Genomic DNA, 15712 nt, shown 5'->3' on the forward strand with positions numbered 1-15712 from the left:
GCCCTCTGGCCTTTTTAAGGGTTAAAACTCATTCTCACTAGCCCTTTAAGGGTTAAGTGACACCCTCTGGCCCTTTTAAGGGTTAAAACATTCACCCTCTGGCACTTTTAAGGGTTAAAACTCATTCTCCCTCACTAGCCCTTGAAGGGTTAAGCGACGCCCTTTGGCCCTTTTAAGGGTTCAAACTCATTCTCCCTCACTAGCCCTTGAAGGGTTAAGCGACGCCCTCTGGCCCTTTAAAGGGTTAAAACTCAATTTTCCCCTAAGGGAAAAAAAATCTCCCTCTCCTCCTCCGCCTTTGAAGGGTTAAACCCATTTCCACCTTTTCCCCCTCCAGCCTTTTACGGGTTAATCCAATTTTCTCCTCTCCCGTCGCTCCGAGTCCTCCGAAAGGGTTAACCCAAAAAAAATCTCTTTCTCTCTCCACACTCCCCCCCCCCCGCCTCTTGGCTACACCGCGTCCTTCCAGATTGACACATTTTCTCCGGGCGGCCGCCTCGGACCAATCGGAAGCACCCTTCTCCCCACCCCACGTGGGGACCGAGCGCTTCCCCCCCCTTCCTTGCCTTCCGATTGGCTGCGGCGCGCCGGACTGTAGCGAAAGAGAAGCAGCCAGACCCCACGTGGAGCTTGGCGCTCGTTCATTGATCGCCCTCCCCCGCAAGGCTGCTGTGTGGGGGGTGGCGGGGGGGGGGGGAGGAAGAGAGAGAGGAAGAGAGAGAGAGGAGGGAGGGGGGGGTCTCACACCCATTCGAGGCAACGGGCCTGCGTCCCACCCACCCACCCACCTCCCTAGGCTCCTGGGGGGCCCGATCCTGGCTTGCAGTGGTTTGGTGAGTGCCTTTATCGGGGGGGGGGGCGCTGAGGTTTGATGGGGGGGGCGTTAGCCGAGAGGAAGAACGCAGGAGGGGCCTCATGTCTGATTCCCCCCCTCTCTCTTCCTACCTGCTAGTAAAAGGAGACCCTTTTGTTCGGCCTGGGAGATTATCCATGAGGAGGGGGGGGCGGGTGGTTTTTTTTGGCGAGGGTGGGGGGCGCGGTGAGAGGGAGGACTGCAAGCCGCCAGAGGAGGAAATTGGATCTATTTTTTTTTTTAATTTTTTTGGGGGGGCTAATGTGAGTTTCTTGGGGAGTTATAAAGAGAATTTGGTGAGAACTTGATGGGGGGGTTACTTTAAGCAGAGCATTGGGGGGGTTGTTGAGGGGGGGGGAAGAAGTTTTCTCCCTAGTTGTAGTCTAATTGTCCTTTCCTAGGGCTTTATGCTGGTTTCTGCCTCCCCCCCCCAAAATACCCATTTGCGTCTCTTTGATTTCCCCCTCTTCTCTGCCCCCACACCTGCCAACTCACCTGTATTTCCCTGAAAATGAGGACCACCTAGTTGTGGGGGGGGGCGCTCATTTTTTCTTGGGAGCCACCCCCCCCAAACCAACCACTACCAACTGCTACCCAGGGTTTTAAACTTTTGCTTAACCTCCTTGTTGCCCCCTCCCAAGCCGAAGGAATTAAGAGGAGCATGTGCAAAGTGCATTCCCATCACTTGCCCTTGAGCATGCGCAAAGTGCATTCCCATTGCTTGCCCTTGAGCATGTGCAAAGTGCATTCCTATCCCCCACGCTGTTAGAGCGTGTCAAAGAGGGCATTTCCCTGCTTGGAGATCTGATACTATTTTCCAGTGGGAAGGCCCCCCCCCCCCAAGATTCATTTAGCGCGTGAACCGCAAGGAAAGATAGCTCAGTCGGTCAGAGCTCGGTGCTGAGAAACGCCAAGGTTGTGGGTTCGATTCCTCGTAAGGGACAGAATTCTGCATATTCCTGCCTCCATTCGGAAAAGACTTATGGGGAATAAAAAACACAGCAAACGTGCAAATCTGGGTGGCTATTGGGGGTGTATATATCTGGGACGTGGATGGCGCTGTGGGTTAAACCACAGAGAATAGGGCTTGCCGATCAGAAGGTCAGTGGTTCGAATCCCCGCAGTTTCGGGGTGAGCTCCCGTTGCTCGGTCCCTGCTCCTGCCAACCTAGCAGTTTGAAAGCACCTCAAAGTGCAAGTAGATAAATAGGTACCGCTCCGGCGGGAAGGTAAACGGCGTTTCTGTGCGCTGCTCTGGTTCGCCAGAAGCGGCTCAGTCCTGCTGGACACATGACCCGGAAGCTGTATGCCGGCTTCCTCGGCCAATAAAGTGAGATGAGCACCGCAACCCCAGAGTCGGTCACGACTGGACCTGATGGTCAGGGGTCCCTTTACCTTATATCTGGATGTACATTAGGGCCAGTGGGACTGTCCCAACTGGGCACCAGACAACACCACTGGTTGGTTGGGAATGTAATGGGGTTTCTTTACAGAGGGGCAGTGGCGTAGCGTGGGGGGTGCAGTGGGGCCGGCCGCACCGGGTGCAACATCTGGGGGTTAGGGTTAGGGGGCGTAAATCCACGGGTTAGGGGGCGCAAATCCACGGGTTAGGGGGCGCAAATTACTTGCCTTGCCCCGGGTGCTGACAACCCACACTACGCCACTGCAGAGGGGCCCCCAAGTCTTTGCCTCAAATTCCCCCCAAAATCCCAAGTGGGTTCGAAGATGCCCAGGTAGTCCAGGTATGCTCATCTAAGTTGTATGGGATCGACAACAAAATCCAGTGCCCCAAAGCATCCCTTCCTCTCTGGGTGCCCCATTTCTCCAGTACAGGGCCTGATCCACCTTTCATTTTACCGCAATCCCCACTCCTTGCAAAGCCAAGCAGGGTCCGGTGAGGTTGCAATTCTGTGGCCAGGGTGGCTGTCTCCCAGCTCCATCTGGTACGTAGGATGAGACCCTCCCTGCCCGCAGACTGTCTGGCCAGAGTGGTGCATGCTCTGGTTATCTCCCGCTTGGACTACTGCCATGCGCTCTACGTGGGGCTACCTTTGAAGGTGACCCGGAAACTACAACTAATCCAGAATGCGGCAACTAGACTGGGGACTGGGAGTGGCCGCCGGGACCATATAACACCGGTCCTGAAAGACCTACATTGGCTCCCAGGACGTTTCCGAGCACAATTCAAACAGGGCTGCCTTAAGATGTCTTCTAAAAGTCTGGTAGTTGTTTACTTACTTGACATCTGACGGGAGGGCGTTCCACAGGGAGGGCGCCACCACGAGAAGGCCCTCTGCCTGGTTCCCTGTAATCTCACTTCTCGCAGTGAGGGAACCGCCAGAAGGCCCTCGGAGCTGGACCTCAGTGTCCGGGCTGAACGATAGGGGTGGAGACGCTCCTTCAGGTATACTGGGCCGTTTAGGGCTTTAAAGGTCAGTGCCAACACTTTGAATAGCCCCACGTAGAGCGCATGGCAGTAGTCCAAGCAGGAGATAACTAGAGCATGCACCACTCTGTTGAGACAGTCTGTGGGCAGGGAGGGTCTCATCCTGCGTACCAGATGGAGCTGGTAGACATCTGTCCTGGACACAGAATAGACCTGCGCCTCCATGGACAGCTGTGAGTCCAGAATGACCCCCAGGCTGCGCACCTGGTCCTTCAGGGGCACAGTTACCCCCATTCAGGACCAGGGAGTCCCCCACACCAGCCCGCCCCCTGTCCCCCCAAAACACTACTTCTGTCCCACAACATTGGCAACATCAGCACCACACGCAAGTGGAATTGGCATGCTTCGGTTCTGCGATTTGGTGGGTTTCTGTTGGCAAGGCTGAAGGGAACAATAAAACTGCAGGATTTGGGGTGGAGGTCTGCCACCTCTCCCAAAATAAGACCCCTCCTCAAATGCCCAATTTAATCTGCATGAAGTCTGCCTCTGCTGATCTGGCCCCCGCAGGCGTGAGAAAATATACACTTTACATGCCCAGAGGCGCTCTTGTCATATTAAAATATTTTAACTGAAGTGTGGGGGTTTTTTTATGCATGGAGAGAAAAAAATTATGGGATTGAAGCCCTGATTCAGCCCCACCCCACACCCCTTTCTGCAGGAAAAAAACCCCACATGGACAGGAGGAGAAATTAGGGCACCTTGCAAGGTGCATTCGCTCAGTATGGGGTTAATAATGCCGGCCTACGCGGGTGGCGCTGAGGGTTAAACCACAGAGCCTAGGACTTGCCGATCAGAAGGTCGGCAGTTCGAATCCCCGCGACGGGGTGAGCTCCCGTTGCTCGGTCCCTGCTCCTGCCAACTTAGCAGTTCGAAAGTACGTCCAAAGCGCAAGTAGATAAATAGGTACCACTCTGGCGGGAAGGTAAACGGCGTTTCCGTGCGCTGCTCTAGTTCGCCAGAAGTGGCTTAGTCCTGCTGGCCACATGACCCGGAAGCTGTACGCCGGCTCCCTTGGCCAGTAAAGCAAGATGAGCGCCGCAACCCCAGAGTCGGCCACGACTGGACCTAGTGGTCAGGGGTCCCTTTACCTTTTTTACTCTTGAGTAAGGCTTGACCAGGTGCAGCCCATCGGTTTCCAGTTCACAATTTGCTTCCCAACAGGTGACCAGGGTTTGGTTCGTCGCAGAAAAACAGGAAAACAGGATCGAGAGTGAAATTGCAGAAACAACATTCCTATGGTTTTGCTCGAAGGATGTTCCCTCAAAACCGGCCACCGGTGAGTCTATCCCCGATTTAAGGTCCTGTGGAAAATGTCTGTTTCCTAATTCTTTGTTAAGGGAGGAGGCTGCCAAACGGTCTTAAACATAGTCCGTTTTGAACTGATTTTCGCCTTTCAAAATGCTATCCACCCACAAATTTCACATGCTGCAAACTTGGGCAGTTAACTGTTTTTGTGTGTGTATGTGGTGAGAAGTTTTGCAAAGGCCTTTTTTTGGATAGTACTCTCCCCTGCTTTTGATCAAACCAGGGATATCCTATTTTTATTTTTTTTGTAATAAAACAACAGAGCGAAAAGAGATCTGTCTATATATTTCTGCCCCCCCAAAAAAAGATAAAAATAAACAAGTGTCTGTCACTGGTTCTGTGCTTTATGATTTTTTATTTTATTTTGATGTACGCTGCTGTTTATATTGATATCAATATCCATATCGTTACATATATATATAAATATATAAAGGAGTTGTTGGTTTAGAAATACTTTGATCTATAAGCAAAACTACTTTAAGCTGAAAAACAGCATGTTTCCTTAATTGTTTTGCAATAAAACCACAGAATGGTTTATATCAATCAAGCGATCAGCCTTCTCCCTGTAAGTAAAGAGGGCCATCTTCCCAGGGGAGTTAAATCTGCAACCTCCCTTTCTCTCTTTCCCTGCCCAGCAGGCTGAAGCGGCCAGGCCGTAGCTCATCAGGTAGAGCTAGGTCCCAGGTCGCTGTGATTTTTAGCTCTAGGTTATCAGGCAACAAAATGTTACCTGGGACTACCGTACAGTTGTACCTTGGAACTCAAATGCCTTGGCTCCTGAACAAATCGGTTCCCGAACAATCAAAACCTGGAAATGAGTGTTCCGGTTTTTGAACCGTTTTCAGAAGCCGAATGTCCGGCACGGCTTCCGATTGGCTGCAGCGCCTAGGACTTGCCGATCAGAAGGTCAGCGGTTCGAATCCCCACGACGGGGTGAGCTCCCGTTGCTCGGTCCCTGCTCCTGCCAACCTAGCAGTTCGAAAGAACGTCAAAGTGCAAGTAGATAAATAGGTACCGCTCCGGCGAGAAGGTAAACGGCATTTCTGTGTGCTGCTCTGCTTCGCCAGAAGCGGCTTTGTCATGCTGGCCACATGACTCGGAAGCTGTACGCCGGCTCCCTCGGCCAGTAAAGCGAGATGAGCGCCGCAACCCCAGAGTCGGTCACGACTGGACCTAATGGTCAGGGGTCCCTTTACCTTTAGCTTACCCCACAAAGGTGGCGCAAGGCAGTGTGTTTGACACGCTCTTATATAAAGTGGTAATTAAGCCTGCGATTCTGTCTATGCGCAACTTGAGCGTAAACGCCCCCTGTGACAAACCGGGACTTCTGGGTGAAACATGCTCTGCACCAGGGGTCAGCAAACGTTTTCAGCAGGGGGCCTGTCCACTGTCCCTCAGACCTTGTGGGGGGCCGGACTATATTTTGAAAAAAAAAAAATAATGAACAAATTCCTATGCCCCACAAAATAACCCAGAGATGCATTTTAAATAAAAGCACACATTCTACTCGTGTAAAAACACCAGGCAGGCCCCACAAATAACCCAGAGATGCATTTAAAATCAAAGGACACATTCTTGTTCGGCCAATAAAGCAAGATGAGCGCTGCAACTCCAGAGTCGGCCACGACTGGACAAAACGGTCAGGGGTCCCTTTACCTTTTTATACCATTGAAGTATTCCATCATTGCATCCATCAAAACTTATTTACACTGTTGAATTTATCTTAAGGCTGCTAGCGTTTTCAGCTGTACACAATTATTTTCCATATATTAAATAAACGTTATCCTGTCTTCTCTAAACGTATATTCTCCTTGTTCTCTTATTCTATATGTTAAGTCTGCGAGTTGTGCATATTCCGTCAACTTAAGTTGCCATTCTTTAGCTCGTTTTACTTTTGTGGGGGGCTCACAAAACACGGGGGCGCAGAAGCAGCATACATAAATAACCTTTTTTGACAACCTGGGAATCAGGGTGCGCCAATCTCTCTCTGAGGTTGGGAGACCGCTTGTTGTGGTGGGGTTGGTATGGATGTCCTCTGGGGGGCCCTCTAGCTCCGCTGAACTGTGAGCACTCCGAAGACCCGGCGAGCTCCTGTTTCCTTACGGTCCGACGTCGGTAGTGATTGGCCTTTTCACTACCTGTCTCTCCCAGGGTCACCTGCAGGCAGCGCCCGTGGTCACTGCTGCCGCGACCAGTGTCGTCTCGACCACCCAACAGTCCTTGAAGCTGACTTACCCAGAGATCTTGGACCGGATCAAGGAGGAATTCCAGTTCTTGCAAAACCAGTACCACAGGTAAAACGGCTAGGTTCTTTTTTGGGGTGGGTGGGGTTCATACTCAGTGGGACGCGGGTGGCTCTGTGGGTTAAACCACAGAGCCTAGGGCTTGCCGATCAGAAGGTCGGCGGTTCGAATCCCTGTGACGGGGTGAGCTCCCGTTGCTCGGTCCCTGCTCCTGCCAACCTAGCAGTTCGAAAGCACGTCAAAGTGCAAGTAGATAAATAGGTACCACTCTGGCGGGAAGGTAAATGGCGTTTCCGTGTGCTGCTCTGGTTCGCCAGAAGCGGCTTAGTCCTGCTGGCCACATGACCCGGAAGCTGTACGCTGGCTCCCTCGGCCAATAAAGCGACATGAGCGCCGCAACCCTAGAGTCGGCCACGACTGAACCTAATGGTCAGGGGTCCCTTAACCTTTACTGGGGTTCATAATGACCTGTCTATGTATTTCTAATAGTATAACCCAGGGGTCGGCAAGGGGTCGGATCCTCCACGGGCCGGACCAGTGCAGCGTGATGCTCGAAATCGTGTCTGCGCATGGCCAGACGCTGAAAATTGCACCTGTGCAGAAGCGATTTCTGGCACCGCAGACATGCGCAGACGCGATTTCTGGTGTCTGGGCATGTGCAGAAGCGATTTCCGGCAACGCAGACATGCGCAGAAGCGATTTCTGGCGTCTGGGCATGCGCAGATGCAATTCCCGCCATCTGGGCATGCGCAGAAGCGATTTCCAGCACTGCAGACATGTGCAGACGCGATTCCCGGTGTCTGGCCATGCGCAGAAGCGATTTCTGGAGCCGCGGAAGAGAGTCTCCGCACCGCGCTGCCCCGGTTGAGCACAGCACGCAGAGACTCGTTGAGTAGGTGGCTTAGTTTGGGGGCGGTTTGTGGGCTGGTTAAACGGCCTCTGTGGCCACTTCTGGCTCATGGCCCTTAGGTTGCTGACCCCTGGTATAACCAGATCAGTAATTTTTTATATAATTTTTGATCTTCCCATGTCCGTTCCCTTCTCTTTGCAGCTTGAAACTGGAATGTGAGAAACTCGCCACTGAAAAAACGGAAATCCAGAGGCATTATGTCATGGTAAGCGCCGTACTGGGGCAAATGTGGGGTTTTGGGGGCGGGGCGGGGAAGGCTTGGATGATAGTGTAAAGAGGGTCCACCTAAGCCGTGACGTGAGTGGCGCTGTGGGTTAAACCACAGAGCCTAGGACTTGCTGATCAGAAGGTCGGCGGTTTGAATCACCGCAATGACGGGGTGAGCTCCCGTTGCTCGGTCCCTGCTCCTGCCAACCTAGCAGTTTGAAAGCACGTCAAAGCGCAAGTAGATAAATAGGTACCGCTCCGGCGGGAAGGTAAACAGCGTTTCCGTGCGCTGGTCTGGTTTGCCAGAAGCGGCTTAGTCTTGCTGGCCACATGACCCGAAAGCTGTACGCCGGCTCCCTCGGCCAATAAAGCGAGATGAGCGCCGCAACCCCAGAGTCGGCCACGACTGGACCTAATGGTCAGGGGTTCCTTTACCTTTAAGCCGTGATTTACCACACTCTTATATGCACAGGATCTGTTCTCTTGCTTCAGAAAAATAAAATAAAAATCTTTGTTTTGCAGTACTACGAAATGTCCTACGGTTTGAACATCGAAATGCACAAACAGGTACATTTATTTATTTATTTATGTGTTTATTATTATTGTGTATGTATGTGTTTGGCTCTGATCTGACAAGGCCCCTCCATGTGTTGTTGTTGTTTAGTCGTGTCCGCCTCTTTGTGACCCCCTGGACCTGAGCACGCCAGGCACTCCTGTCTTCCACTGCCTCCCGCAGTTTGGTCAAACTCATGTTTGTAGCTTCGAGAACACTGTCCCACCATCTTGTCCTTTGTCGTCCCCTTCTCCTTGCGCCCTCCATCTTTCCCAACATCAGGGTCTTTTCCAGGGAGTCTTCTCTTCTCCTGAGGTGGCCAAAGTCTTGGAGCCTCAGCTTCAGGATCTGTCCTTCCAGTGAGCACTCAGGGCTGATTTCCTTCTGAATGGAGAGGTTTGATCTTCTTGCAGTCCATGGGACTCTCAAGAGTCTCCTCCAGCACCAGAATTCAAAAGCATCCATTCTTCGGCGATCAGCCTCCATGTGTAGGGGGAAGCAAAATCACGCAGGGTCTCTGCCCCCAAGATCCTCCAATCTAGACAGCAACGAGCCTTGCTGAGAATAGCAATTTCTGGCGTCTGCTTCCGAGCCTCACAACCTTGAGAACACTTGAAGGGCGATGGACAAATGTAACGAACGATGGCGATCGATCAGTATTCAAGGAAGTGCTGTGGGGCCTACTCTGTTTCCTAGGGCTGCCGTACGCCTATGTTTTCCCGGGAATCGGATAGCATAATGGCGCCCGGCCTTATTTTATCTCTCATTTTCCAAACAAATTTGCGCATCCGGTTAAAGTTACCAAATAAGAATATCAAACCCCATCTCCTTGCCTCTCTCTAGTTGCTTATGCCCGATATCGCCACATATCCGATTTAAATCTATTTATTATTTGTCCTTTTCCGCTCAGTCCAAATTATTAGTTGGCTGCTTGTTTTAAATCCACCCCTGCTGGCGTTTTAAAGCTGTTTGCAGTTTTCTCGGGCCTGCCAACCGTAGAAGCGCGGCGAGTGTTGTGCGAGAGAGCAGGGCCTTTTTGGTGGCTGCCCCCAGATTGCAGCATCGCTTCCTGAGAGAGGTTAAGACTGGCTCCCTCTTTGCTGTGCTTTCGATGGCCTAGAATAGCTGCAAAACAAGCTTGGGCAAATTCTGGGAGGAGCAGGCTACAAACAATGGCTGCGTTCTCCCTCCACCGTTCAGAGGCAGCAATTGCCTCTGAACACGCCTCTTCTGACCTTTCCAAGAGGTATTAATGTGTTGCATTCGTGGCCCACCTATAAGGAGCCCCAGGTGACGTCCCCACCTCTGCCCCCCCCTTGTAATTTCATTCTAAAAACAGCCCTGCCATGTAGAGTCAGCCTGAGAGCCAGCCATTGGCCCCATAAGGCTACTTACAAGCACAGCTGTCAACTTACAAATTTGAAAATAAGGGACCAGCAGCCTCAAAAATAAGGGACCAGCAGCCAAAATAAGGAATTTTCCAGGCACAGGTATGTTCGACTTCTGAGCCCCTCCGAGCCACAGGCAGAAAGCCCAGCCAGCAGCCAAACGAAGCCTCAAGCGGTGGTTCCCACAGCGCAGCAACCCGGCAAAGGGGACGCAGCAAGGGAAACCACCGTCACCTCTCCGCTGGGAAGCGCTGAGCAAAGGCGAGTCTCCAGGCAACGCGGCCGATTTGATTGGCACAAGGCATGCAAGCTCCACCCCCCAGTCGTCCTTAGACTCCTTATTGGGTGAGCAACGCAGCCAAGCAACACAGTTGGAGCCTCCCTCCTCCCTGGCCGGCAGGGAGGGAGGGAGAGGAGCTACTTCCCTTGAAACCTGGGAAATTTAAGGGACATCATCAATAAGGGACAGCAGCGGGACACAGCGCTGGGATAAGGGAGTTTCCCACCAAATAAGGGACGGTTGACAGCTATGCTCACAAGGGACCGAGCCGTAGCTGTCAACCTTCCCCTTTTCTTGCGAGGAATCCTATTCGGAATAAGGGAATTTCCCTTTAAAAAAGGGAAACGTTGACAGCTATGGGGGACCGAGCGGGTTAGGATTCGAACCCTGCTCCCCTTCCCCCCGATGCTCTCAAACAGGGGTCAGCTCTGGTTTCCATCATGGTGTCCCATTGTACCAGAAGCAGTTTAGTCCTGCTGGCCACATGACCCGCAAAGCTGTTTGCGGACAAATGCCGGCTCCCTCGGTCTGAAACCACCTGGCACCTGGTGCCTGCCCAGAGGAGGGTGTGTGTCTGTGTAGAAAGACACACACACACACACACACACACACACACACCCCGTCTGATCTGGGCAGAAGCCTATGCATGGCTCAGGACCATATGGCTCAGGACCTCCATCTGGTCTTTTTTCCGACTCGTCGTCCTCTCCACAGCGCTTCGTCCTTTTAATTTCGCTCCCGCTTGGAATTCTGCTACTGCCAGCTCTCTCCGAACCCCACAACCGCTGCCCCCCCTTGTTCATTTCCTCTGGCAAGATTTACAGCTGGCTTCAGGTGCCGCTGGCCGGCTGCCAACAGCCTGTCTGCGCTCCTTGGGGGGAGGGTTTCCCCCCTCCTTCTCGCTCTCCCCCCAAACCCTCACCTTTTAACAAGGGCTCGTAACTCTAGTCTCTTGACAGCCCCTGCGTGACAAATAGGAGCTGAGCTTTTGCGGGGACGGCCGCTTTGGGAGTTATCGCCTTGGCCGTGCCGACAGATCCTTCTTGCTCAGCTCCAACCCACAAACTTCTTCCCCCCCCTTTTTTTAAAATTAATTTTCCAAAAAAATTAAAAACAAACATACATACATCCTAAGGTAAAGGTAAAGGGACCCCTGACCATTAGGTCCAGTCGTGACCGACTCTGGGGTTGCGGCGCTCATCTTGCTTTATTGACCGAGGGAGCCGGCGTACAGCTTCCGGGTCATGTGGCCAGCAGGACTAAGCCGCTTCTGGCAAACCAGAGCAGCGCACGGAAACGCCGTTTACCTTCCCACCGGAGCGGTACCTATTTATCTACTTGCACTTTGACGTGCTTTCGAACTGCTAGGTGGGCAGGAGCAGGGACCGAGCAACGGGAGCTCACCCCGTCATTGCGGGGATTCGAACCGCCGACCTTCTGATCTGCAAGTCCTAGGCTCTGTGGTTTAACCCACAGCGCCACCCGCGTCCCATTTAGGAACAGTTCAAAGGTAAAGGGACCCCTGACCATTAGGTCCAGTCGCGGACGACTCTGGGGTTGCGGCGCTCATCTCGCTTTATTGGCCGAGGGAGCCAGCGTACAGCTTCCGGGTGTGTGGCCAGCAGGACTAAGCCACTTCTGGCGAACCAGAGCAGCGCATGGAAACGCCGTTTACCTTCCTGCCAGAGCGGTACCTATTTATCTACTTTTCCTGGTGTGCTTTTGAACTGCTAGGTTGGCAGGAGCAGGGACTGAGCAACGGGAGCTCACCCTGCCATTGCGGGGATTCGAACCGCCGACCTTCTGATCGGCAAGTCCTAGGCTCTATGGTCAGGGGTCCCTTTACCTTTACGTTGTTGTTGTTGTTGTTGTTGTTATTATTATTTGTTTGAGGGGGGCGTGCAATGAAACGCGTTGTCGTGGTTTTGCAAAGAAGCCAAACTCTGGTTAATCGCTCTTGCCTTTCGGGCGAAGGTGGGAGAGTGATTTCTGCGTGCAGAATTCAGGCTGTCGATATATATATATATATATATATGTATATATATATATATGTATATATATATATATGTATATATATTCCCCGCAGGAAAGGGGAGAGGTCTTTGGGAGAGGAAGCTGTGGGGGCTGCGGAGAAGGAAGGGTGGGGCGGGGGGGGGGAAGCCTGCCGATTCGGCCCTGATCGTTTTTCATACCCCGAGCGTTAAAGTGCCACTAAATTGAACATTAACGAGCGCGAGTGAATTGGAGGCTGGCTCTTTCCCCAGGAGCCAACCCTGCCCATTGGTGCATTAAGGAGGGAGAATCCATTACTGCCAGCCCCGGGAGAGAATTAAATCTTTCCCAGAAAGTACCTACTGGCGGTGCCTCGATTCCTCTATTCCTGCCTCGGTTTCCCCCTCCCTGTTTTTGGCGGATGTGCAATCAAGCATCTGGTCTCTCTGCCGCGAGGTTTTCGTTTCCCGCGAAGTGGCGTGGAAACGGGAGACTTCTAAGCACCCGTGGGTTGCATTTATAGCCCAGAGTGGGACTCGAATATAAGACCCAGCCACAAAATTAAAAGACGCCTGCTTCTTGGGAGAAAAGCAATGACAAACCTAGACAGCATCTTAAGAAGCAGAGACACCACCTTGCCAACAAAGGTCCGTATAGTTAAAGCTCTGGTTTCCCCAGTAGTGATGTATGGAAGTGAGAGCTGGACCATCAAGAAGGCTGATCGCCAAAGAATGGATGCTTTTGAATTCTGGTGCTGGAGGAGACTCTTGAGAGTCCCATGGACTGCAAGAAGATCAAACCTCTCCATTCTGAAGGAAATCAGCCCTGAGTGCTCACTGGAAGGACAGATCCTGAAGCTGAGGCTCCAAGACTTTGGCCACCTCATGAGAAGAGAAGACTCCCTGGAAAAGACTCTGATGCTGGGAAAGATGGAGGGCGCAAGGAGAAGGGGACGACAGAGGACGAGATGGTGGGACAGTGTTCTGGAAGCGACCAGCATGAGTTGGACCAAACTGCGGGAGGCAGTGGAAGACAGGAGTGCCTGGCGTGCTCTGGTCCAGGGGGTCATGAAGAGGCAGACACGACTAAACGACAAGAACAACACAGCCAGACTAGGGGTGATCAGGAGGGCCAGTTGAAAGCCTCAGGGGGCCGGCCACACGAGGCTTCTCGTCCTTACTCTGAATGAAGATGCCGCTGCCACAGACGGGAAGGTAGTGGCGCCTAGTGGTTGCGTGAGGAAAACAGAGATGCAAGGCCAGTTGCTCTTTTATTTATCTAAGTGTATACTCCACAAAAGGGATGCGGGCGGCGCTGTGGGTTAAACCACAGAGCCTAGGGCTTGCCAATCAGAAGGTTGGCGGTTCGAATCCCCGCGACGGGGTGAGCTCCCGTTGCTCGGTCCCAGCTCCTGCCAACCTAGCAGTTCAAAAGGACGTCAAAGTGCAAGTAGATAAATAGGTACCGCTCTGGCAGGAAGGTAAATGGCGTTTCCGTGCGCTGGTTCTCCAGAAGTGGCTTAGTCCTGCTGGCCACATGACCTGGAAGCTGTTTTCGGACAAACACCAGCTCCCTCGGTCTGTAGAGCAAGATGAGCGCCGCAACTGCAGAGTCGTCCACGACTGGACTTAACGGTCAGGGGTCCCTTTACCTTTTATACTCCACAAAGAAAACAATGGAGAAAACTATAAAATTATCCACTAAAGAAAATTACCTACGATAATTTAAGGGTTTTAAAAAGGGTAACGATTAAAACTGAGCCTCTGGGGAGGCTTGTCTCAGGAAGAATGTTTTTAGCAAGGGCCGCAAAAGAGAACGTTGCCCGCTTGTCGTCAAGTGGCAGGGAGTTCCAAAGGCACTTGCAAATTCTTGCAAATTCAGAGCAGGTGTTAAGCTGCCACAGTTCGAAGTGGCCAAATGGGAATTTATACGGGGAGAAGGTCTCAACTGATCCCAAGCCGTTAAGGGGATTTATACGGCCCCCGATTTAACTGTTTGCCTCCAGCTGAGAAGCATCGATGCCCAGCTCTTGTTTTCTGTCTAAGCCTGCCATCTTCCTTTTCCTCTCTTGTCTCTCCTCCTTGCCTTTGCAGACGGAGATTGCCAAGCGACTCAACGTCATCTGTGCTCAGCTCATCCCGTTTTTGTCCCAGGAGGTGAGTGTCTCGTCTTCACACATGCTCTTCTAAATATGCCAGCCATGCCCTTTCGCCATTGACTCCATTCCTTCTCCTTCCTGGTTTTCCATCCTCCTTCAACAGAGGGGGACTGCTTCCCAGAATATTTATTAGTGTTGCTTTTGTTACAAGCGAAGCCTTCAATCTGAACTTTGCAGTGCGGGGTGTTTTTTCTCAGGATGCCAGCCATGCCCTTTCGCAATCGACTCCATTCCTTCTTCCCAGTTTTTCTTCCTCTACAACAGATACAAGGTGGCTGCTAGCAAGAGTATTTATTAGTGTGGCTGTTGCTACAAGTGAAGCCTTCAAAATGAACTTTGCGGCACAGGCCACTCTTGGCTCGGGGTGCCAGCCATGCCCTTTCGCAATCGACTCCATTCCCTCTTCCCAGTTTTCCTTCCCCTACAACAGATCCTCAGCGTCCTATAGATATGAGGGCCTGATATTATTAGTGGCAGGACGTGTAGACGGTTGCAAGTGAGACACTCACCTGAAGTTTACAGCAATGGGGTACTTTTGCTCTGGATGCCCGCCGGCCATGCCCTTCCAGAAGGCACTCCATTCCATCCCCCTCAGCACCAACACTGTTGATTGTACTGGGAGCCAACATAGCTCTTTCAGGAACAGTGTTATATGGTCTCGTTGGCCACTCCCAGTCCCCAGTCTAGCTGCCGCATTCTGGATTAATTGCAGTTTCCGGGTCCCCTCAAAGGCAGCCCCACGTAGAGCGCATTGCAGTAGTCCAAGCGGGAGATAACCAGAGCATGCACCACACTGGTGAGACAGTGCGCAGGCAGGGAGGATCCAGGGAGTCCAATTCTGGGCTGCATCAATAGAAGTATAGCATCTAGATCAAGGGAAGTAATAGTGCCATTGTATTCTGCTCTGGTCAGACCTCACCTGGAGTACTGTGTCCAGTTCTGGGCACCACAGTTCAAGAAGGACACTGACAAACTGGAATGTGTCCAGAGGAGGGCAACCAAAATGGTCAAAGGCCTGGAAACGATGCCTTATGAGGAACGGCTAAGGGAGCTGGGCATGTTTAGCCTGGAGAAGAGGAGGTTAAGGGGGGATATGATAGCCATGTTCAAGTATATAAAAGGATGTCACATAGAGGAGGGAGAAAGGTTGTTTTCTGCTGCTCCAGAGAAGCGGACACGGAGCAATGGATCCAAACTACAAGAAAGAAGATTCCACCTAAACATTAGGAAGAACTTCCTGACAGTAAGAGCTGTTCGGCAGTGGAATTTGCTGCCAAGGAGTGTGGTGGAGTCTCCTTCTTTGGAGGTCTTGAAGCAGAGGCTTGACAACCATATGTCATGAGTGCTCTGATGGTGTTTCCTGCTTGGCAGGGGGTTG

At 52.1% G+C, this 15712-nt stretch overlaps 1 protein-coding gene across 2 annotated transcripts in view; it reads left to right on the top strand.

Moving 5' to 3' along the window:
- The first annotated feature begins 736 nt into the window (after positions 1 to 736).
- LOC309360718 (transducin-like enhancer protein 1) overlaps positions 737 to 15712 on the top strand; it is a 40930-nt gene continuing 25954 nt past the window's right edge. For both annotated transcript variants that reach the window (XM_081895501.1, XM_081895502.1), the window contains exons 1-6: positions 737 to 833; positions 4460 to 4574; positions 6755 to 6897; positions 7898 to 7961; positions 8486 to 8530; positions 14270 to 14332. In XM_081895501.1, the coding sequence (XP_081751627.1) occupies positions 4551 to 4574; positions 6755 to 6897; positions 7898 to 7961; positions 8486 to 8530; positions 14270 to 14332 (339 nt within the window). In that variant the 5' untranslated portion in view covers positions 737 to 833; positions 4460 to 4550. The remainder of the gene's footprint in view (positions 834 to 4459; positions 4575 to 6754; positions 6898 to 7897; positions 7962 to 8485; positions 8531 to 14269; positions 14333 to 15712) is intronic.

The sequence above is a fragment of the Podarcis melisellensis genome (assembly GCF_964234715.1).
Source record: "Podarcis melisellensis genome assembly, chromosome: 18".
In the NCBI taxonomy this organism is placed as follows: Eukaryota; Metazoa; Chordata; class Lepidosauria; order Squamata; family Lacertidae; genus Podarcis; species Podarcis melisellensis.